The following is a 24,209-nucleotide window of genomic DNA, read 5'->3' on the forward strand; positions in this document are numbered from 1 at the left end:
TCCAGGATGTGTTCATCCGAGTGCATTCAGCTGCTCTACTCAGCATAAACAGGGTGTAGAGATATGGGGAGGCTTGTCATCCCCTATATCTTTCTGTCCTCATTGCCTTCGCACCTGAGTTTGGTTTGTGTTATTGTTTTGTGATATAATGTGGCTTCCATGAGTGGATCTGTTATAATGGAACCCTGTGTGAAGACATTCCTTAGAAGGATCAGGGTGGGATAGTAATCCTTAATCCCTTCTCAATTTTTGTCACGTGGAGGTTCGGGGACTTTCCGGAGGTGTCGATCCAGATCACTTTACCTCCCAAGAGATTTTAGAGAAATGAGCAGAGAGAAGCATGGTCTTACTGCAGCAAGCGTGGGGAGATCAGGAACTCTCCAGGGCTGCTCTGCTGGCACATCCAAGCTCTCATCCCTCCACAACCCCAAGGAAATGGAAGGAAAGCGAGTTTCTCTGAGATGTGGCTGAACAGAACTGTCATCTCTCATGGGATTCAAGGACAACACAGCCTGATGATAGAACACACAGCTGTCTACAGGCAGGAAAGGAGTGAGGGTCAGGGTGTGTCTCTGGATTGACAACCCTTTCGCAGTGAGCTTCCTAGACACAAGTTAAGGCAGATACTAAGATACAGGAAGATTTCCCAGGCAGGTCACACTCTCATATGCTACCAGTAGACTGGGAACCAGTCCCAGTCCCAAAAGAAAACAGAGCATTCTCCTCAGGTGGATGCCTTGAATTTGCACTTCACACACCTTAATAAGACAATTACTTCTGGTTGGTGGTGCTTCTATCCTTGTGAAAGGATTAAGGATCTTAGGAAAAACCCTTAATCCCTCCAAATCCTATGTGGTGAAGTGAATTATTTCGGATGTCTCAGGGAACCATAGGTTTTTAATGAGAAACTGATGAGTATCATGATTGTTCTGAGAAAGGAAAGGTGGAGGGAATTATTGAGAAGATTCAGTTGTAAGTGATTATTACCAAGGTTAATTGTGATGGCCAAGCCCTAATCTCTCAACACAAAGATTGGTCAATGTCACCAAGTTCACTCACGGGCATCAACTCCATTCCAACCCAGCAACGCCATGGGACAAAGAAGTAAACCTCTAGTCGGGGAATTCTTTTATTTCATCATCATATGTGATTGGAATTTTTGTCAGGACTGAGATTATAGTTCTGTTCCCTGGAAAATATATTGATCAAATAAGAGGGAGAAACAAAATTCACAAACAAGAAGAAATGAAATAAATATACAACTCCACCACCACCACCAAAAAAAGCACTCAGTGATGTACTGTGAGAAAAATATCAGTGACAACCACACACAAGTCTAAAGCCAGCATTTCCTCACAAACACCAACACACACAGAGAGAGCCATACCTCACACAATAATGTTATACATGGAGGACAAAGAAATTAAACACAATATACTTACACACTCTCACAGAACATGCACAAATATAAAGCAAAATTTCTGTCACACATACTCACACACACCCACATACACATACATAGCAATAACCTCACCCAAGGTCAATGGACTAATTCTAAAGTTAACAGAATGAGAGAAGCAGATGGGTCAGAAAACAAAATCTATCAAATGCTACCTCATGCTTCCTCTGACCTCATACACACAGACCTGAACCTACTTAAAACCAGCAGCTGCCAAAAAGCATATGAAGCATAGAGCAACCACAGGAAAGCCGGGACAGCACTATTGATAAGTGTTTAACTGAATAGCAGAAGAAAGGAGACCTAGACCAAGTAGCTTCTCTGGACGTGCGGTTCCTGCCTGGTGAACCTCCTTGGCCCAAGTTAAGTCTGAGACCCAAACACACAGTGGTCGTCAAGGGAGGTCCGGCCCAGAGATGTTGCAAAGAGAAAAGGAAGACACCCCAGAGCACACAGGGAGAGTCTTCTCCTGCAGGCGATGCCCTAGATTTGGATTCCAGCTACCTAAACAGAGGGACCATTAACGTTGGGCGTTTTAAGAACCCTAATTGGTGTTGTTTCTCCCATCAGAGCACTTGAGATGAGAATGCAGAGGGCTCTTTCAGAAGTCAATCCTTGAAGCACGGCCAGTGTAACCTAATAATCCCTACTGTGCTCTACGGACATGCAATTGAGGTCTCGTGTTTGGTAATCCACTGGGGTGCTTGCCACCAAGTCACTGGTTCAAAGCTCTCAGCCAATCTGAGGGACTTGATGAGGCCTCTACTCCTGGAGACATCGGCAGTCATTAGGAAGCTAGAGGCACTTCAATTCTTTCCCATAGTTGGCTCCCAGTTGGAAGAGGCACAGAATACAAGTAATTTTGTGCTTTGGGAAATTAATTACACAGATGGATATCCACATGGATAAAACCCTGTCACAAATGTGAGATTCTGGGCTCTAGAGCCATTTCTGCTTAATCCAATTGCTTAATCCACTCTCAGCAGCTAACCCACTCCTCAAAGTTTTCTATGTTGTCTCAATCTCGGTGGGGGAAGGTGTGATGCTGAGAGTTTCTGTCAACAGGGCCGGGTCTTGATTCTAAGGTGTTGGTTCTTTACGATGGCATCATCCTTGTTGATGGGATTTCATAAAATGCCATCAATTCCAAGCTGAGACTTGCTGTGAACAGCCAATGACGGGAAAGAGAGCTACCTTGTGGGTGTGGTCTCATGATTTAAAAGGTCTCCGTGAGAGCTCTGTAGCTTTGTTCTGGACCTGGACCCTTCCACTGACCTGAAGGTTTGGGGACTTGGGACAGAATCATTTCATCGTTCCTGCTTCTCTGGAAGTTGTCAGTCTCAACACACTTGAGGAAGAAGGCTGCCATTGGACCTGCCATCTTGGAGTCATCATCCACTGTATCTGCTTGATTACCGGTAAGAGTCCAAGACTGAAATGTGAGCTTGTCAGCCTCTGGAAATGAGAGTTGCAATAGAGAGTAAGAAGAAAATTCTCTAAGTGCTTCTGAGGAATGAAGTGGGGAGGTAACTAGGGGTTCGAAAACGCGGTTCCTATCTTTGCCCTCTTGGAGGCCTATATGAAGTAAGTGTTTCGATATTGTCTTTTGAATATATGGATGTGTTTCCTCTACTCCATATAAGCAGGGTAAACAGATTAAGGTGTCCTGCTCACCCTCAATCCCCTTCACACTTCAGAACCTATTCAGAGACTTGATGTGTCTTAATATCTTGTCTTTGTGCAATGGTCCATTATGTTATCAACTTGTTGGGTAGAGGTGCTCCGTAGCATGGCAGGTATGTAAGGATGTCAGTTTGGGAGCTGGACTGCAGTGTGGGCTTATTCCTCCATCAATCAAGGGTTGGAGGCTTCAAAACCACCAGACTCTGCAGTTCACACCGAAGACAGTGTGCTCCCATAAAGACAGAGAGCAGCGTTAACCAAAGTAGGTCATTCTGCCCACTGAGGTTAAATGGGAATGCCCATTCATTGCAAAAGAGATGCCTGTACTTTACATATGGGAGATACATGGGGCTTTCTGCTCCCATTCAGAATTCCAATTACAGCATTGGAAACACGTAGGAGCAGTTTATTCTGTTCTATGTGGCTGCCATTCATGGACAGGGACAGTGACAGTAAGGTTTTGATACTTTATTTCAGCTTTACCACATAAGGTTTCAATGACTAGCAAGTGTATGAGTAACTTTTCTGTTTTCCTAAGAAGACGGCTCACATGAGGGCTAATAAGTGTACAAGCTTGTGATATGTAACCTTGAGTGGACTAGAGAGCAGTTGTAACCTGTTCTATAGTATAGCCATGAGGGGTATAGGATGAAATGACACTGGATTCAGTTTATTTCCTTTATTAAGTTAAACTGTGTTATCTTTGATTTGATCTGCTATGATGGGATCCTTTAGGAAGCTGGTCCAAGTTGAAAGGATTCTGTGTAGGATAGCAATCCTTAATCCTTTCTTAATCTTTACCAGATTGATATAAGCAGAGGTTCCTGGGATGTGAATTCAGAACCTTTCACCCAGCTAGGGATTGGAGAAAAGTTGGCAGAGAGAAGCAGGATCTGTCTGCAGCAAGACAGGTGACTTGGATCTGGGTGCCTCTGTAGACCTACAGCCCTTGCTTGGTGAAGCTCTGAGCTCATTAAGGCTGAAGTTCAGAGATTCAGTGATCCCTAGGCAAGTCAAGGGCATATATTTTGCAAGAAGACAAGGAACTGGGCCAGAACACACAGGGAGAGAAACATATCCATGAGCGGAGGTCCTGGATTTGGATTCAATACAACTGAACAATAAGACAGTTCACCTAGAGGGTTTTAAGACCCACAGTTGGTGACGCCTCTCTCATAATCTCACTTGAAATCTGAGAGAACGTGCTGGACTCTTCTCCAGAGAGCAATGCTGCATAGACACCCAGTGGGGTCCACGAATCCCTATTGTGTTCGAGAGGGATGCAATCTCGGTGGCATATTTTGTTAGGCTTTGGGTTGCTCACTGTCAGGTCAGCGGTTCAAATCTGAACTGTGAGGATGGATGAGCCCAGCCTCTCCTGCAATGATTGACAATCCTTCGGAACCCAAAGAGGCATTTCTCGCTTCCATAAGTTTACTCTAAGTCAGAAGAGGGTCAGTGGGTATAAGTTTGCGCTTTGGGAAATTAGCTACCCTGATGAAAATGTAAAGGAAACACTATACTGCACATATGAGAATCTTGGTGATGCAGGCTTATCTGGAAACAATTGCTAAATCCACTCTAATCTACTAACACACTCTTCAAAGTTTTCCATGTTCTCTCACGCACAGTGTGCACAGAGATGGCTGAGGGCTTGTGTCAACAGGGCAGGGTCTGGATTCTCAGGGGTTGGTCAGTTCTGATGGCATCAACCTGGTTGATCAGATTTCCAAAAAATGCCATCAATTCCATGATGAGAACTACTGCGATCAACCAGCGAGGCAGAAGACAGCATCTTTATGGGGGTGGTTATATGACTTAAAGGACTCTCTGAAAGCTAATGATCTTTGTTCTCTCCTAGCCCAGTCTTCAGACCTGTAAGGTTTTGGAACTTGGGACAGAATCTTGCCATCCTTCCTGCTTCTCTGGGAGTTGTCAGTCTCAACGTCCTTTGAGGAAGAAGCCTGTCATTTGACTTGTCCAGCTCTGATCCATCAGCCACTGGATATCTAGGGTAAGAGTCAGGTATGAAATCTGAGCCTTCTGAGTCGCTGCCAGTGTGAGTTGAAACAAATTATTTACATGAAAGCTCAGTACTCGTAAATGGTTCTGAAGCATATATGGGAGAGGGACCTGGTTGTCAGAGGGTTGGAGTCCACAGCGTGGCTCTCCTTGAGGTCTGAGCAGACCCGTGTTCCCATCCACAGGTCAGGATTCCTCTTGCAGCGGAGTGATCATCATGAGCAGCAGGAACCCAACCAGGCTCCAGGACATGGCCATCCAGGGCGTGTTGCAGAATGAGGCCTCAGCCATCGCCGCTCTTGAGTGGCTGCCCACACAGTTCTTCCCTCCCTTGTTCATGGCAGCCGTTGCCAAGGGACACAGTGAGGTGGTGAAGGCCATGGTGCACTACTGGCCCTTCACACAGCTCCCACTTGGGGCTCTGTTGGAGGATTGTGTGTTTCAAGATCTCATCTTAAAGGCTGCACTCGATGGCCTTGACATCCTGCTTGCCCAGAATGCTCAGCACAGGAGATGCAAACTGAAAGTGTTGGATTTACAGCTGGCCACTGGCACCAACTTCTGGAATGTCTGGGCTGGAGCCCCAATAAATGACTCTGAGATGCCATCAGAGGAGCCTGAGGACACACCCCGCAGAATTCAGATGGAAAATGGGCCCCATTCCAGATCAGGAGGGAAGCACCAGCCCCTGACCTCCGTGGAGGTGCTCACAGACCTGTGGTTTGAGGAAACTCTCTCAGATGTACTGCTCACCTTCCTGATTGAAAGGGTCAAGCAGATGAAGGCGCTGCCAACGCTGTGTTGCAGGAAGGTGGCGTTTCTTCAACCTCTCCCACAACTTCACATTCTTGGGGACATCCTGAAGACGGTGCAGCTTGACTCTGTCCAGGAGGTGGAAATTCATGGCAAATGGGACCTGCACAGCCTCAATCCGATTGCTCCTTACTTCGCACAGATGGGTCACCTGCAGACCCTCTTTCTCTGTGAAGTCATCTTGGGTTGCAAGGACTGCGGCAAAAACTGCAACGTGGAGCAACTCCTTGCCCAATTCACCTCTCAGTTCCTCAGTCTGCATCAGCTCCAGCACCTCTTCCTGGACTCTGCCTGCCTGCCCAGGGGCTGCCTCATCCGGCTGCTCACACGCTTGCCATCTCCCTTGCTGACCCTCAGCCTGACTGATTGTGTGCTTTTGGACGAGGACTTGACTTACCTGTCTTTATGCCCCTGTACCAGCCGCCTAAGGACCCTGGTATTGTGTGGTGTATTCAGGCCTAGCTCAAGTTATGCATTCCTTCCGGGTCTGCTAGAGATTGTCTCCACCACCCTTATGCACCTGAACTTAGCTGGCTGTGGGATCCAGGACCCTGACCTCAGGGCCTTGCAGAATGCACTGGGCCGCTGCTCCCAGCTGGTCACCTTGGTGTTATGTGGAAACTCCGTGTCCTGGGATGTTCTGCAGGAGCTGCTGCAGCACACACCCCCTCAGTGCAAGTTCTTGGAGCTCCCTGTCCCACTGCATTGCTACGTGGGCCCCCAAGGAATGCTGGATATGGATGCTCTCCTTCCTGTGATGGAGGAATTGATGGTGATCCTGATGCCCAACGGAGTCAATTCGGTAGAATTCTGTAACCACAGAGGCAGTAACAGAACATCTCACGCCATTCTCATCCAAATGGACAGCTGATGTCATCACCTCCTTCACGCTATCTTGTCAGTCCAAAACGTTCATCTGTGGGTTCCCTTCCCCTTTTGTAAAGCGTTCACGTCTCCTATGCAGAAAGGATTTTTTTCTTGAGGTGCATGAGGATAATGTTTCTTCTCCGTGATAAAGCCGCCTTTAATGGTGAAGATTTCAGGATGCATCAGATATCACCCTCAACCAAGTCAACCGTCGCTTGCTTCACACCTGTCTTGTACATGGCATTGAAACAAAGTTTGCAGCAGACTGCATGCTGACCCCCCTCAATAATGGACGGCTGGATGGCAGCATGCTTTTGAATTGAAGTTCTGGCCTTGGGCTTCTTCTCGGTACAGTGGAACCTGGATTCCTTGACCTTGGAAACTGTCCAAGAAATTCAGGAACCCCCCCGCCTTGTTGAGAAATGGCCAGTCCCTTTCCTTCCAACCAACTGAAACCGATTGTTAAAAACCATGCCTGAAATTCTGTACACCTCGTTCAAATAAACATCTCTCTGTAAAGCCATGCACTGTGGTATTTATTTCTCTTGCAGCCTGGGTGAACATTAAGTATTCATCACACAGTTTGTGGTTGCACACTCAGCAGGAGTGGACATCCAGATTTCGGGGTACTGGTCTCCCTCTTTATCTCCTCCCATTTTACCATGTTTAAAGCTGAACTTTGGGGACTTTTGCAAGTAACAGGTCGTCTTATTTCAGTAGAGTTCCTAAGGGATACTTCCGTTATTCCCTGATGTCATTTGGGGAACCCTATTGCATAGTTGCATAGTGCCTTATCCCAGGTGGGGCTGTGAAGGAAGTTCTGGGCAGATAAGCACAAGATCTATGGATTCATCCCACCAGGTGCTCCACATGGAAGGATGAATTTATCTGCTTCAAACATCATTTATGACCTCAGATATCAGAGATGGGTGGCTGCCTATGAGGGAAGAGGTGGCTGTTGCCAGTGTTTGTATCGATATACAAACCAGGAGATCAGGGCTTGAACATATGTCTTCCTGTATTTCATAGGCTGAGTGCATTCCAGGGTGCATTCGTCAGAGTGCACTTGGTTGCTGTACTCAGCATTGACAGGGTATAAAGATGTGGGAGCTGGTCACCCCTGTATCTTTCTGCACTCATGGTTCTGCAGCAGTTGTCTGTCTTGTCTTTTGTGCATATCCCATCTACTTGCGGTGGGGCTTTCTCTATGTCTACTTGGACGGGGCAGGATTTTCTGTAGTTTGGTATTGAAATAATTATATATATTTTAGAGCCCTAATGGTCTAACGACTTTTGTGTTGGGCTGTTACCTTGAAGGTTGAGAGTTCAAAACCACAATTTTCTCCCCCAGGGAAATATGGGATTGACTCTTTTCATGAAGACACAGGGACAGATGAGAGATCTCAGCACAAGGCATCTTGGACAGATAAAACTTCAGGAATTATCATGGGAATAGCGATACCATGAGTGTGGGGGTGAGGTTTGGGCCGAAGTGGAGGTGATTGACAGTTGATCACAAGGATGAATGTATAACCCACACCACCCCCAGGGGATGTGAACAACAGAAAACTGGGTGAAGGGAGAGAGCAGACAGTGTAAGATGTGAAAATAATAATAATTTTTAATGGACCCACGAGGGTTGGAGAGTGGGGGAACGTTGGGGAAAAAGAGGAGCTGATAGCAGGGGCTCAGTCTGATACAATGTTTTCAAAATGGTGGCGGCGACATATGTACAAAAGTGCTTGATACAATTGATGTATGGATTCATATAAGAGGTGTAAGAGCTCTCCCAATACAATTACATATATATATATAATTATATTACTGTATATATACAATCAAATATAGCTATGCTGTAGATTCCTTGGAGACTCACAGGGACATTTCTATGGTGCCGACTATAGTCTCTCTAACACAGCAATGTCTTTAAGGTAATGGAAGTGATGCCCAGGAGGATGACTGATAACGTTCTCTGACATAAAATGACAATGATTTTTCTAAGGTGAATCAGAGATATATAAACTTGAGATGCATGAATGGTGAGTGAGTTTGCACTTAATTCTCGCCCCATTCTAAGAACAATCAGCTCTTTAGTCAGCTTCCTGCTTGATGCTCAAATTCCTCAAGAGCAGAGATCTCTGAAAAGACAAGTGCAACAGTAAAGTCTAATGAAGGAACTAGTGGGCGCCTGCCTCTCAAAAGAACAATGTCAGGGTTTTTAAAGTTTTATGTCCCAAGAATCAAGCACCTAAATCAGTGCCCATTGACTTTCCACACTTTCTGTTCAATCCAGTGATTTACAATAATATAATCCCTGTATAAATGATGGAATCGCATCGCAGCTTCAGTTGTGCACACCTGCTTTGTAGAAGACTAGAGCTGACAGGGGAAGCACACAGCCCATTTGCGGTGATCACAGGTGGATTACACTCCCCATGACTGCCCTGTGATCACCGTGGAGGGATGTGCACAGCCCTGTTATCTCACAGAGAACAGTGTGAATTCAACGATGGCACTTGGCTGTCGTTCTGTGCCATTGAGTCACCTCCGATGCACAGGGACCCAATGCATGACCGAAGGAAAGCCTGCACACTCCTGTTCCATCCTCACGACTGCTTGTATGTTTGAGGCCCTTGTTGCAGCCACCCCATCAATCCATCACATTAAGGGACTTCTTTAGTCTCCCTGTGTTTCTCCAGGAACTGATCTTGCCCCAAAACCTGTCCAAAGTATGTCAATTGAAGCCCCATCATCCAAACCTGTAAGCAGAAATCTGGTCACATTTCTTTGAAGATAGAAATGCTTGTCCTTTTGACACACCTGTGCTGAATACAAATCATCCACTAATTCCATGTTGTGTTCCCAGATGTTATTTCATCCATGTAACTGTTCAATGACGCAGTTTTGGAATGCCCCTTCTCATCGCTATCCCGAATTAGTGATGATGCACGTAGATTCTGTGTTGGAGGCAGCAGAACTCTATTGGGGCTGGACCTTAACTTGCTCTTTTTGAGGATTTCTTCAAACTGGTGCAAAAAGTGTGTGTGCACAGTGTGCTGGTGTTTTGCAGCTGCAACAGCTCAGCCTGTACTCGTTTGCTTCTTATTTGGACCAGATGTTTCATGTGAGAAGTCTCAGACTCTCTGGAAACATTTTTGACTCAACACATTTTCTGAGGGAGCAGGAGGTGGAATGTCAGGACTCCAAATGTGGAATGGTGACAAAGACTTTTTTAGCCTGTCTCGCAGAGACATTGAAAGAAGAGTCTGTGCTTAGGGGTCCCATATGCAGAAACTCAGACCGGTCTAATATTACATTTTGTGCACCAGTATCCCACACCCTTAGGAACCATTCCCAGGGATATTCTCCAGGCTTTTGCTTGTACGTATTTGAGAACTCGAGAAGGTCTTTACGTGTGTAGCGCACTTCTTCTTGGATAATCCTCTCAACCTCACCTTTAGGAGGTTTCTGAGACTTAATTTTAGTGACAGGTCTAGAGGAAATAATGGGTGGTGAGGGTGTGTCCTGGGTGCTCTCAGCAATATCTTGCGAGGCATCTTCCTCAGGTAATGCTACTGATGCAGCCCCACCTGGCATATCAACTCGAATAGTTTGGCTAATCTGCTCAGGTGTTTCTAAGGGCTCAATATCCTCTTCTTCTGGATCATCAGCCCATATGTTCCCATCCCAAGTTTCAGGGGTCCCAACTTTTCCCAATTAATGACCTTACTTTGGTTTCAGACACTGCTCTAGATCTGCAATTCAGCTGCCGTTGTAATTCAGCCACTCGTATAATGAGACTCTGGACCTGGTTCTCAGCAATGTCAGCTCTTTTACTAGAGGAGAGAAGGCTCTCCTTTGTAGCACAGATGGAAGTTTTCAAATCTGTTAGTCTGCATGTGAGGCGTGCTTTTGAGGCTCTGAGATCATCCCTCTCCTTAATAACACTTTCCATTGTAAGAAGGACCAGCCAACCAGCTTCCTTATACTTGTCATTATCACAAAACTCCTGGAAAATCTGAAACATAGGATCACCTAGAGCATCTCCTTTATCCTGCACGTCATATACTTTAGGTATTATCTTTGCTATTTCACACCATGGATTAGTATGGGTAGCAGACGTATCCCCATCAAGACTAAATAGGTTGGAGAACCAATTTAAGAAACCCATATTTATGGTTTATTTCTCTAGAAGCACTCCTGGTACCAAAATGTGTTGGACAGGGTTCTCTAGAGAGACAAACCAGATTGCTAGTAATTATATATAAGTATATTTATAAAGATAGATATATATAATACAAGAAACGAACCGTTAAATTATATACAGATAGATGATACAAGAAATTAACAGCTAAATTATAAAGCAATGAGACACTAGCAGTCCTTTAAGGCTTGAGAGTCGCCAGGTGCCAGTCCCCTTCTGTAGAGAGAGCTGGGCTATATATACCCAGGCAGCAAACAGCAAGGCAAGTCACCAAATGTCACCAACTGTCGGTCCCCAGCTCCAGAGATGAACATTCCAACCGTGTGGGATTAACGGGACCACAACTTACAGCGACACAGTCCACAGGCTAGGCATCCCACAGGTAGTGTACCCTTTAAACTGAGGCTCAGAACAACCAAGGTGAGGCTCACCGAGCCATTTATCCCTCTGCCCTTCAGTTAATCCTACTTGTGTTTATCGGCCAGGCTGGCACAATAAACTATCGCACCCATCTAAATGACGACACAGTTACTTCTGGTTGGTGATGCATCCTTCCATCAAAAGAAGAACATTTGAGAATTAAGACAGTGTGCAGGACTCTTCTCCAGAGGTCACTACTTTGAACATTCCCAATGTGATCCCATCATCCCTGCTATGATCTGGAGTCAAGCAGTTGAGGTGGTATGTTTGGTAAAGCATTGGGGTGTTGACCACCGGTCAGCCAATCTGTGGGGCTTGGTGAGACCATCTACCCCTTGAGAGATTGACCGCCCTTAGGAAACCAAAGAGGTCCTTCTACTCTTTCCCATAAGTTGGCTCAAAGTTGGAACAGAAACAGAGCTAGTAATTTTGTGTTATGGGAAATGAGTTACACAGATGAATATCCGTAAGGACACAACTATGTTGCCCATATGAGAATCTGGGCGCTAGAGTAATTTCTGTAACCAATTCCTTAATCCACTTTCTCTGCTAACACACTCCAACAAGTTGTCTCACTCACAGTGGGTAAGATGTGATGGCTGCGTTTGTGTCACCAGGGCTGGATCACGATTCTTGGGGATTGGTTCATTATTATGGAATCTGCTTGGTCGATGAGATTACCAAGAATGCCATCAATTCCTACCTGGAACCTACTGTGAACAGCTAATGAGGGGGAAGATAGCTATATTGTGGGTATAGCCTCATGATTTAAACGGACTCTGAAAGCTCTCTAGCTTTTTTCTGGACCTTGATGCTTCATCTGACCTGAAGGTTTGGGCACTTGGGACAGAATCTTGCTTCATTCTTTCTTCTCTGCAAGTTGTCAATCCCAACACGTTTGAGGAAGAAATCTGCCATGGGTCCTGCCACCTTGGATTCATCATCCACCGGATCGACTTGATCAAGGATAGGAGTCGAGACTGAAAACTGAGCCTTGTCATCCTCTGCAACTATGAGTTGAAATAGGGAGTAAGATGACATCTCTAAATGGTTCTCGGGAATGACGTGGGGCTGGACCTCGATGTGGGAAGTCTGGGTTCCAACTCGGTTCTCTTTGAGGCCTCTGTGAAGTGAGTGGAATACATATTTAATTATGAATATTTTGATGTATTGCTCTGCTCATTGTAAGTTGGGTAAACAGATTAGGGTGTCCTGCTTACCCTCTACCTCTTTCACACCTCAGCAGCTTTTCAGGGACTTGTTCTGTCTTAATATCTTCCCTTTGTGCAGTAGTTTAAGTCTATAAACTTGCTGAGCTCATGATTCTCCACAGTGTGTCAGGTATGTAAGGAGGTCATTTTGGATTCTATGCACTAGTGTGGACTTCTTCGTCTATCAACTCAACTGTTGGAGTCTTCGAAACCATTTCAGAGAATGAGTGTCAGCTCTAATAAAGATAAATAGCAGCGATTCCCCAAGTAGGTGATCCTGCCCCTTGATATGAAATGGAATTGTCCCTTCAGGGATTCCTGTATTTATATAGGGGAGAGAGATGGGCTCTACTCTCACTGAGAATTACAGTTTTTAATGAATAAAATCCCAACTTTCTCGGGTGGGGACACTGGTGGCTTCCAACTGTTGAGTGTGCAGTTCACAGTCCCCAATGCTTAACCCATTTAACACCAGGGCACTTGTGATAAACTAGGTACTGGTAAAAGGATTAAGGGTGGTAGGCAAAATCCGGAATCCCTTAACATCGTTTTAAGCACAGTGACAAACTAGAGATAGATTTGCTAGCCACAGTTTTCCAGGGAGAAAGTAATGATTATTTCATTAGTGCTCAGAGTATGGAAAGGTATGTGGAATTATGGAGAGGATGCGGTTGTAAGGGACGAAGAGGATTGATTGTGATCGTAAGAGCTTTGACCTCTGCATGGGGCTTGGTCAACTTTACCATCGACATTCACTGACACCAAGTCCATTCCAACTCAGCAACCCTGTAGAACAAACAACCTACAAAGACACCACTCAGTCATGATGGAGAAATAAAGGTGTTCCCAGAGAAGGAGAAATGAAGGTAAACCACAAAAATACATGAGCACAACTATAAAACACACTCAATGAAGTACCGTGACTGAAAAGTCAAAAACACATAAATCAGAAATCAGCATATAAGACATTTCCTCACAAAAAACAACAAACAAAGCGACACCCAATGCAACCCTGCAGTAAAAATGATAATAAACACAACAAAGATACACTCTCACACACAACATTCACAAATATAAAGGAAAATGACAGTAACAAGTGTGTGTGTATATATGTTTGTATATATGTAATATATATTTTGACTAAATGTCAGTGGACAAAACACACCAGTAAAGACAGAAGTAGATAGGTTAAAAATCTATCAAATACTGTGTACAAAACACACCCCTCAGACACCGACATGAACAGACTAAAATCTGAGGCTGGACAAATGTATACGAATAATACAGCGACCAAAAGAAAGTGGGGGAGGTAAGATTAAGAGGTAGGTAGCTGAATACAATCAAGCAAGGAGACCTGGATCAGGGTGCTTCTCTGGACCTGCAGTCCCTGCCTGGTGAATCTCCTGGACTCAAGGTAAAGCTGATGCCAAGAACGCAGTGCTCTCCAAGGAGGACAGGAGCACAGATGTTGCAAGTGGCCAAGGATCTGACCCTGTAACAACAGAGATAGAGCCTGATGCCCTGGATTTGGTATCTACCCAACTAGACCATAAGACAATTCATTTTGGTTTGCTTAAACCCCCCCCCTTGGTGATGCTTCTTTCAGAATCTCACTTGAGATTTGAGAGTGTGTACTGGACTCTTCTCCCCAGATCAATCCTTCAAAGACACCCAGAGCGATTCAATAATCCCTACTGTGCTCTGGAAAGAGGCAGCTGAGGTGGCATTAGTCTGCTCACCACCAGGTCACATATTCAACCCATCAGTCAATCTGTGGGGCATGATGACGTCATCTACTCCTGGAAAGATGGGCAGTCCTTACAAGCCCAAAGAGGGACTTCTACTCTTTTTCATAAGTTTGCTCTAAGTTTGAAGAGACACGGTGGGTCTAAGTTTGCACAATGGAACATGAGATGCACAGATAAATTCTCTCAATCACAGTGGGTAAGGTGTGACTGAGAGTTTGTGTCAACACGGTTGGGTCAGGATTCTCAGGGATTGCTTCATTTTGATGGCATCAGCTGGTTGATGAGATGTCAAGAAATGCCATCACTTGCAAGCTGAGACCTACTGTGGACAGCCAATGAGGAGGTAGAAAGCTTCCTTGTGGGTGTGGTCTCATCATTTAAAAGGGCTCCCTGACAGCTCTGTAGCTTTGTTCTGGACATGGACCCTTCATCTGACCTGAAGGTTTGGGGACTTGGGACAGAATCATTCCATCGTTCCTGCTTCTCTGGATGTTGTCAGTTTCAAGACCCTTGAGAAATAAGTCTGCCATTTCACCTGACATTTTGGATTCATCAGCCACTGGATCTACTTGATTAAGGGTAGGAGTCAAGAATGATATCTGAGCCTTGTCAGCCTCTGGAATTCTGAGTTGCAATAGGGAGTAAGAAGAACATTCTCTAAGTGGTTCTGAGGAATGAAGTGGGGAGGGAACTAGGGGTTCATAAACGGGGTTCCCAACTTGGCCCTCTTGGAGGCCTACATGAAGTGAGTGTATTCGATATTGTGTTTTGAATATATGGATGTGTTTGCTCTGTTCCATATAACCAGGGTAAACAGATTAATGTGTCCTGCTCAACCTCAATCCCCTTCATATCTCATTACCTATTCAGAGACTTGATGTGCCTTAATATCTTGTCTTTGTGCAATGGCCCATTATGTGTATCAACTTGCTGGGTCCAGGTGCTCCGTAGCGTGGTAGGTATGTAAGGATGTCAGTTTGGGAGCTGAGCTTCAGTGTGGGCTTATTCCTCTATCAATCAAGAGTTGGAGACTTCAAATCCACCAGACTCTGCAGTTCACACCGGTGACAGTCTCCTCCCAGAAAGACATACAGCAGCGTTAACCAAAGCAGGTCATTCTGCCCACTGAGGTTAAATGGGAATGTCCATTCATTGCAAAAGAGATGCCTGTACTTTATTTTGGGAGATACATGGGGCTTTCTGTTCCCATTCAGAATTACAGCATTGGAAACACGTAGGAGCAGTTTACTCTGTTCTATGTGGCTGCCATTCATGGACAGGGACAGTGGCAGTAAGGTTTTGATACTTTGAGCTTTACTACAAAAGGTTTCAGTGACTCATACCCAGCAAGGGTATGAGTAACTTTTCTCTTTTCCTAAAAAGGTGGCTCACACAAGGGCCAGTAAGTGCTGAAGCTTGTGATATGTAACCTTGAGTGGACTAGAGAGCAGTTGTAACCTGTTCTACAGTGTAGCAATGAGGGGGTATAGGATGAAATGACATTGGATTCACTTTATTTTCTTCTTTATGTTATAGTGTGTTATCTTTGAATGGATCTGCTATGATGGGATCCTGTAGGAAGCAGGTGCAAGGTAAAAGGATTCTGGGTGGGATAGCAATCCTTAATCCATTCTTATCTTTACCAGATTGATATAAGCAGAGGTTCCTGAGGTGTGAATTCAGAACCCTTCATCCCCTTAGGGATTGGAGAAAATTTTGCAGAGAGAAGTAGGATCTGTCTGCAGCAAAAGAGGATACCTGGATCTGAGTGCCTCTGTGGACTTGCAAACCCTGCCTGGTGAAGCTCCTAAGTTCATTAAGGTTGATGCTCAGACACTCAGTAAAACCCTAGGTAGGTCAAGCCCAGAGATGTTGCAAGAAGACACGGAACTGGGAGAGAACACGCAGGGAGAGAAACATCCACGAGCTGAGGCCATGGATTAGGATTCTATCCATCTGAACAATAAGACAGTTCATCTTGGGGTTTTAAGCTCAATAATTGATGGGGATCTCTAATAATCTCACTTGAAATCTTAGAGCATATGCTGGACTCTTCTCCAGGCAGCAATACTGTAAAAACAACCAGTGGGGTCCACAAATCCCTACTATGTTCGAGAGGGATGCAATCTTGCTGGCATGTTTTAAGCTTTGGGTTGCTCACCGTCAGGTCAGCAGTTCAAATCTGATCTGTGAGGATGGATGAGCCCAGCCTCTCCTGCAATGGTTGACAATCCTTAGGAACCCAATGAGGCATTTCTCGCTTCCATAAATTTTCTCTACGTCAGAAGAGAGTCAGTGGGTGCAAGGTTGTGCTTTGGGAAATTAGCTACACAGATTAATATCCACAAGGAAAATCCATATTGCAATATAAGAATCTGGGTGATACAGCGTTTTCTGTAACCAATGGCTTAATCCACCCTAATCTACTAACACACTCCTCAAAGTTTTCCATGTTCTCTCACGCACAGTGTGCACAGAGATGGCCGAGGGCTTGTGTCAACAGGGCAGGGTCTGGATTCTCAGGGGTTGGTCAGTTCTCATGGCATCAACCTGGTTGAGCAGATTTCCAAAAAATGCTATCAAATCCATGATGAGACCTACTGCGATCAACCAGTGAGGCGGAAGACAGCGTCACTGTGGGGGTGGTCTTATGATTAAAAGGACTCTCCGAAAGCTAATGATCTTTGTTCTCTCCTAGCCCAGTCTTTGGACCTGAAGGTTGGGGAACTTGACACAGAATCTTGCCATCCTTCCTGCTTCTCTGGGAGTTGTCAGTCTCAACGTCCTTTGAGGAAGAAGCCTGTCATCTGACTTGCCCATCGTGGATCCATCAGCCACTGGATATCTAGGGTAAGACTCAGGTATGAAATCTGAGCCTTCTCAGTTCCTGCCTCTGTGAGTTGAAATGGGGATTATTCACATGAAAGCTCTCTACTTGTAAATGGTCCTGAGGCGAACATGGGAGACGGACCAATTTCTTGTGGGGCTGGGTCCAGAGTGTGGCTCTCCTTGAGATCTGAGCAGACCTGTGTACTCACCCACAGGATTCCTCTTGGAGCAGAGTGATCATCATGAGTAGCAGGAACCCACCCAGGATCCTGGACCTGGCCATCCAGGGCGTGTTGCAGAATGAGGCCTCAGCCATCGCCGCTCTTGAGTGGCTGCCCACACAGTTCTTCCCTCCCTTGTTCATGGCAGCCGTTGCCAAGGTACACAGTGAGGTGGTGAAGGCCATGGTGCACTACTGGCCCTTCACACAGCTCCCACTTGGGGCTCTGTTGGAGGATTGTGTGTTTCAAGAGCTCATCTTAAAGGCTGCACTCGATGGTCTTGACATCCTGCTTGCCCAGAATGCTCAGCACAGGAGATGCAAACTGAAAGTGTTGGATTTACAGCTGCCCACTGGCACCAACTTCTGGAATGTCTGGGCAGGAGCCCCATCTAATGACTCTGAGATTCCATCAGAGGAGCCTGAGGACACATCCCACAGAACTCAGATGGAAAAAGGGCCCCATTCCAGATCAGGAGGGAAGCACCAGCCCCTGACCTCCGTGGAGGTGCTCACAGACCTGTGGTTTGAGGAAGCTACCTCAGATGTACTGCTCACCTTCCTGATTGAAAGGGTCAAGCAGAAGAAGGCCCTGCCAACGCTGTGCTGCAGGAAGGTGGCGTTTCTTGGACCTTTCCCACAACTTCACATTCTTGGGGACATCCTGAAGATGGTGCAGCTGGACTCAATCCAGGAGGTAGAAGTTCATGACAAATGGGACCTGCACAGCCTCAACTGGTTTGCTCCTTACTTGGCGCAGATGGGTCACCTGCAGACCCTCTTTCTCTCTGGAGTGATCTTGGATTGCAAGGAGTGTGGCAAAGACTGCAACGTGGAGCAACTCCTTGCCCGATTCACCTCTCAGCTCCTCAATCTGCATCAGCTCCAGCACCTCTTCCTGGACTCTGTCTGCCTGCCCAGGGGCTGCCTCATCCGGCTGCTCACACGCTTGCCATCTCCCTTGATGACACTCAGCCTGACTGATTGTGTGCTTTTGGACGAGGACTTGACTTACCTGTCTTTATGCCCCTGTACCAGCCGCCTAAGATCCCTGGTATTGTGTGGTCTATCCAGGCCTAGCTCAAGTTATGCATTCCTTCCGGGTCTGCTAGAGATTGTCTCCACCACCCTTATGCACCTGAACTTAGCTTGCTGTGGGATCCAGGACCCTGAGCTCAGGGCCTTGCAGAATGCTCTGGGCCGCTGCTCGCAGCTGGTCACCTTGATGTTATGTGGAAACCCCGTGTCCTGGGATGTTCTGCAGGAGCTGCTGCAGCACACACCCCCTCAGTGCAAGTTCTTGGAGCTCCCTGTCCCACTGCATTGCTACGTGGGCCCCCAAGGAATGCTGGACATGGATGCTCTCCTTCCTGTGATGGAGGAATTGATGGTGATCCTGATGCCCAACGGAGTCGATTGTGTAGAATTCTGTAACCACAGAGGTACTAACAAAACATCGCACGGCATCATCATTCAAATGGACAGCTGATGCCATCATCTCCTCCCCGGTATCTTCTTAGTCCAAAATATCCAGCTGTGAGTCCCTTATCCCCTTTGTAAAGTGTTCCTGTTCCCTATGCCTAAGCATTTGTTCTTGAGGTGCATGACAATCAGGAGTCTTCCCTGTGATAAAGTCGCCTTTAGAGTTGAAGTTTTCAGGCAGCATCGGACATCACCCTCATCCAAGTCAACCCTCGCTTGCTTCACACCTGCCTTGTACAAGGCATTGAAAGAAAGATTCCAGCAGATTGGATGCTGACCCCACCCTCAATAAAGGATGACAGGACGGCACCATGTTTTTGGAATTGAAGGTCTGGCCTTCGCCTCCTTCTCGATTCAGTTCAACCTGGATTCCACGACCTAGGAAACTCTCCAAGAAATTCAGGAACCCCCCTTGTCGAGAAGAGACCAGCCCCTTTCCTTACAACCAACTGAAACCCGTTGTTAAAAGTCATGCCTACATTTCTGTACTCTGTGTTCAAATAAACATCTCTCCGTAAAGCCATTCACTGTGGTATTTATTTCTCTTGCAGCCTGTCTGAACTTTAAGTAATCATGACATGGTTTGTGGTTGCACATTCAGCAGAAATGGGCATCCACTTTTGGGGGTACTGGTCTCCCTCTTTATCTCCTCCAATTTTACCACCTTTAAAGCTGGGCTTTGGCCACCTTCCCAAGTATCAGGACGACATGTTTCAGTAGTGCTCCTAGGGGATACTTCAGTTATTCCCTGATGTCATTTGGGGTTCCTATTGCATCGCTTCATAGAACCTTATCCCAGGTGGTGCTGTGAAGGAAGTTCTGGGCAGATAAGCACAAGATCTATGGAATTATCCCACCAGGTGCTCCACAGGGAAGGACGAATTTATCTGCTTCAAACATTTATGACCTCAGATATCAGAGATGGGTGGCTGCCTATGATGGAAGAGGTGGTTGTTGCCAGTGCTTGTATTGATATACAAACCAGGAGATCAGGGTTTGAACATAAGTCTTCCTGTATTTCATAGGCTGAGTGCATTCCAGGGTGCATTCGTCAGAGTGCACATGGTTGCTGTACTCAGCCTCAACAGGGTATAAGGACGTCGGAGCTGGTCACCCCTGTACCTTGCTGCACTCACGGTTCCTGCAGCAGCTGTCTGTCTTGTCTTTTCTGCATATCCCATCAACTTGCGGTGGGGCTTTCTCTATGTCTACTTGGACGGGACAGGAGTTTCTGTAGTTTGGTAGTGAGGTAAGGATATATATTTTAGAGCTCTAATGGTGTAACGACTTATGTGTTGGACAGTTATCTAGAAGGCTGACAGTTCAAAACCACACTTTTCTCCACCAGAGAAATATGGGACTGACTACTGTTATTAAGACACAGGGACAGATGAGAGCTGTCAGCACAAGGAATCCAGGACAGTTAAAACTTCAGAAGCAATTATGCGTGTTGCGATACCATGAGGGTAGAGTTGAGGTGTGGGCTGATGTGGAGGGGATGGGCAACCAATCACAAGGATGGATGTATAATGCACCCCACCCCCGAGTGAGACGAACAACAGAAAACTGGGTGAAGGGAGAGAGCAGACAGTGTAAGAAATGTAAATAATTTATAATTTATCATTAACTCACGAGAATGGGAGAGTGGTGGAAGGAGGGGTGTATAGAGGAGCTGATAGCATGGGCTCAAGTAGGAAACAAAGTTTTGAAAATGTTGGTGGTGACATATGTGCTTGATACAATTGATGTATGGATTCTTATCAGTAGTGTAAGAGCCCTACCAATAGAATTGTATATAAAATTATATTACCGTATACATACCATCAAATTTAGCTATGCTGTGGATCCTTTGGAGACTCACTGGGGCCATTCTACGCTGCCAAATATAGTCTCTCTAAGACAGCATTGTCTTTAGGGTAATGGATGTGATGCCCAGGAGGATGACTGATAACGTTCGCTGACATAAAATGACAATGATTTTTCTAAGGTGAATCAGACATATATAAAATTTAGATGCATGAATGGTGAGTGAATTTGCACTTAATTCTTGCCCCATTCTCAGAACAATCAGCTTTTAGGACATCTTCCTGCTTCAAGCTCCACTTCCTCAAGAGAAGGGAATAGAGGAGCGGTGTCTCTGTTTCTGAGATCTTCAGAAATAAGTGTTTTCCAATGCTCTTAGGCGACACCTGTGAAAGAATCGTTCAACCACTAAAGGGGTAGCGACCCATAGGTTGAAAATACGTGATGTTTAGCCTGGAGGAAAGAATGGATTCATCTTAATAGTTCCTGCAGGATGGCAAGGAGGTGGAAGGGATGCAATCACGCAGAGTTTGGTGCATTTTATTTTTTAAGAGACAATGTGGTATCCTGGAATGGATCTACAGGCCACTCCCACCAGGTGCTCCACAGAGAAGTACATGTTCCATGCTCCAGGCACTAATTATGCCCTCAGAAACCATGGAGGGGTGGTGCACATGATGGGATGCTGCACTGTATCAATAGTTTATCTTTTGGGATGCAAACCAGAAGATCACGGTTTGAACACCAGTTTTTCAGTTTTGCAGGAGCTGCATGCATTCCAGGATGTCTTCATCCACGTGCATTCAGCTGCTCTACTCAGCATAAACAGGGTATAGAGACACGGGGAGGCTTGTCATCCCCTATATCTTTCTGTCCTCATTGCCTTTGCACCTGAGTTTGGTTTGTGTTATTGTTTTGTGATATAATGTGGCTTCCATGAGTGGATCTGTTATAATGGAACCCTGTGTGAAGACATTCCTTAGAAGGATCAGGGTGGGATAGTAATCCTTAATCCCTCCTCAATTTTTGTCACGTGGAGGTTCGGGGACTTTCCTGAGGTGTCGATCCAGATCACTTTACCTCCCAAGAGATTTTAGACAAGTGAGCAGAGAGAAGCATGATCTTACTGCAGCAAGCGTGGGGAGATCAGGAACTCTCCAGGGCTGCTCTGCTGGCACATCCAAGCTCTCATCCCTCCACAACCACAAGGAAATAGAAGGAAAGCGAGTTTCTCTGAGATGTGGCTGAACAGAACTGTCGTCTCGCATGGGATTCAAGGACAACACAGCCTGATGATAGAACACACAGCTGTCTACAGCCAGGAAAGGAGTGAGGGTCAGGTGTGTCTCTTGATTGGGAATCCTTTTGCAGTGAGCTTCCTAGACACAAGTTAAGGCAGATGCTAAAATACCATCAGATTTCCCAGGCAGGTCACACTCTCATATATTACCAGTTGACTAGGAACTGGCCCCAGACCCAACCCGAAAAACAGAACTGTCTCCTCTGGTTGGTGCCCTGAATTTGGACTTCACACACCTTGATAAGACAATTTTTTCTGGTTTCTGTTGCTTCTATCCTTGTGAAAGGATTAAGGATCCTAGGAAAAACACTTAATCCCTTAAAATCATATGTGGTACAGTGAATTAATTGGGATCTCTCAGCGAACCATGGGTTTTTAAAGAGAAACTGCTGAGGATCACGATTATTCTGAGAAAGGAAAGGTAGTGGGAACTACGGACAGGATTCTGTTGTAAGTGATTATTACAAAGGCTAATTGTGATGGACGAAGCCTGATCTCTCAACACAAAGATTGGTCAACGTCACCAAGTTCACTCACGGGCATCAAATCCATTCCAACCCAGCAACGCCATGGGGCAAAGAACTGCACTTTTAGTCTGGGAATTCTTGTATGTCCCCATCATATGTGATTGATGTTGTTCTCTGTAATGAGATTATAGTTCTGTTCCCTGGTAAATATATTGATCAAATATTATGGAGAAATAAAATTCACAAACAAGAAGAACTGAAATCAAAATACAACACCACAACCAGAAAAAGCACTCAGTAACGGACTGTGAGAAAAATATCAGTGAAAACCAAACACAAATCTGAAACCAGCGCTTCCTCACAAACAACAACACACACAGAGAGACCCACACCCCACGCAATAATGTAATACATGAAGAACAAGAAACAACACAATACACTTACACACTCTCACACAACATGCACAAATATAAAGCAAAATTTCTGGAATATATATATCAATAACCTCACCCAAGGTCAATGGACTAATTCTAAAGTTAACAGAATGAGAGAAGCAGATGGGTCAGAAAACCGTTAACGTTGGTTGTTTTAAGAACCCTAATTGGTGATGTTTCTCCCATCAGAGCACTTGAGAAGAGAATGTACAGGACTCTTTCCAGAAGTCAATCCTTAAAGCACGTCCAGTGTGACCTAATAATCCCTACTGTGCTCTACGGACATGCAATTGAGGTCTCGTGTTTGGTAATCCACTGGGGTGCTTACCACCAAGTCACTGGTTCAAAGCTCTCAGCCGATCTGAGGGACTTGATGAGGCCTCTACTCCTGGAGAGATCGACAGTCATTAGGAAGCCAAAGAGGCACTTCAGTTCTTTCCCATAGTTGACTCCTAGTTGGAAAAGGCACAGAATACAAGTAATGTTGTGCTTTGGGAAATTAATTACACAGATGGATATCCACATGGATAAAACCCTGTCGCTGAGGGAGGGGGGAAAGGGAAGGGAGGGAAAAAAAAAGAGGACCTGATGCAAGGGCCTTAAGTGGAGAGCAAATGCCTTGAGAATGATTGGGGCAGGGAATGTATGGATGTGCTTTATACAATTGATGTATGTATATGTATGGATTGTGGTAAGAGTTGTATGAGTCCCTAATAAAATGTAAAAAAAGAAAAGAGAAAAAAATGATTAGGGCAAAGACTGTACAGATGTGCTTTATACAATTGATGTATGTATATGTATGAACTGTGATAAGAATTGTATGGGCCCCTAATAAATTGTTAAAATTAAAAAAAAAAACCCTGTCGCAAAGGTGAGATTCTGTGCTCTAGAGCCATGTCTGTAACCAATAGCATAATCCACTCTCAGCAGTTTACCCACTCCTCAATGTTTACTATGTTGTCTCAACCACAGTGGGTAAGGTGTGATGGCTGAGAGTTTGTGTCAACAGGGCCGGGTCTGGATTCTAAGGGGCTGGTTCTTTACGATGGCATCAACCTTGTTGATGGGATTTCATAAAATACCATCAATTTCCAGCTGAGATTTACTGTGAACAGCCAATGAGGGGCAAGAGAGCTACCTTGTGGGTGTGGTCTCATGATTTAAAAGGTCTCGTGAGAGCACTGTAGCTTTGTTCTGGACCTGGACCCTTCCTCTGACCTGAAGGTTTTGGGACTTGGGACAGAATC

General features: G+C 45.5%; 2 protein-coding genes across 2 annotated transcripts; both read left to right on the forward strand.

The window, feature by feature from the left end:
• The first annotated feature begins 5,543 nt into the window (after positions 1-5,543).
• Positions 5,544-6,848, forward strand: LOC142434746 (melanoma antigen preferentially expressed in tumors-like). The gene has a single exon (XM_075539367.1). It carries the CDS (start codon positions 5,544-5,546, stop codon positions 6,846-6,848), a length of 1,305 nt encoding a protein of 434 aa, XP_075395482.1.
• A 10,770-nt stretch (positions 6,849-17,618) lies between these two features.
• Positions 17,619-18,965, forward strand: LOC142434747 (melanoma antigen preferentially expressed in tumors-like). Its single transcript, XM_075539368.1, has one exon. It carries the CDS (start codon positions 17,619-17,621, stop codon positions 18,963-18,965), a length of 1,347 nt encoding a protein of 448 aa, XP_075395483.1.
• Positions 18,966-24,209: the final 5,244 nt, after the last annotated feature.

Source organism: Tenrec ecaudatus, chromosome X (genome assembly GCF_050624435.1).
Source record: "Tenrec ecaudatus isolate mTenEca1 chromosome X, mTenEca1.hap1, whole genome shotgun sequence".
NCBI lineage: Eukaryota > Metazoa > Chordata > Mammalia > Afrosoricida > Tenrecidae > Tenrec > Tenrec ecaudatus.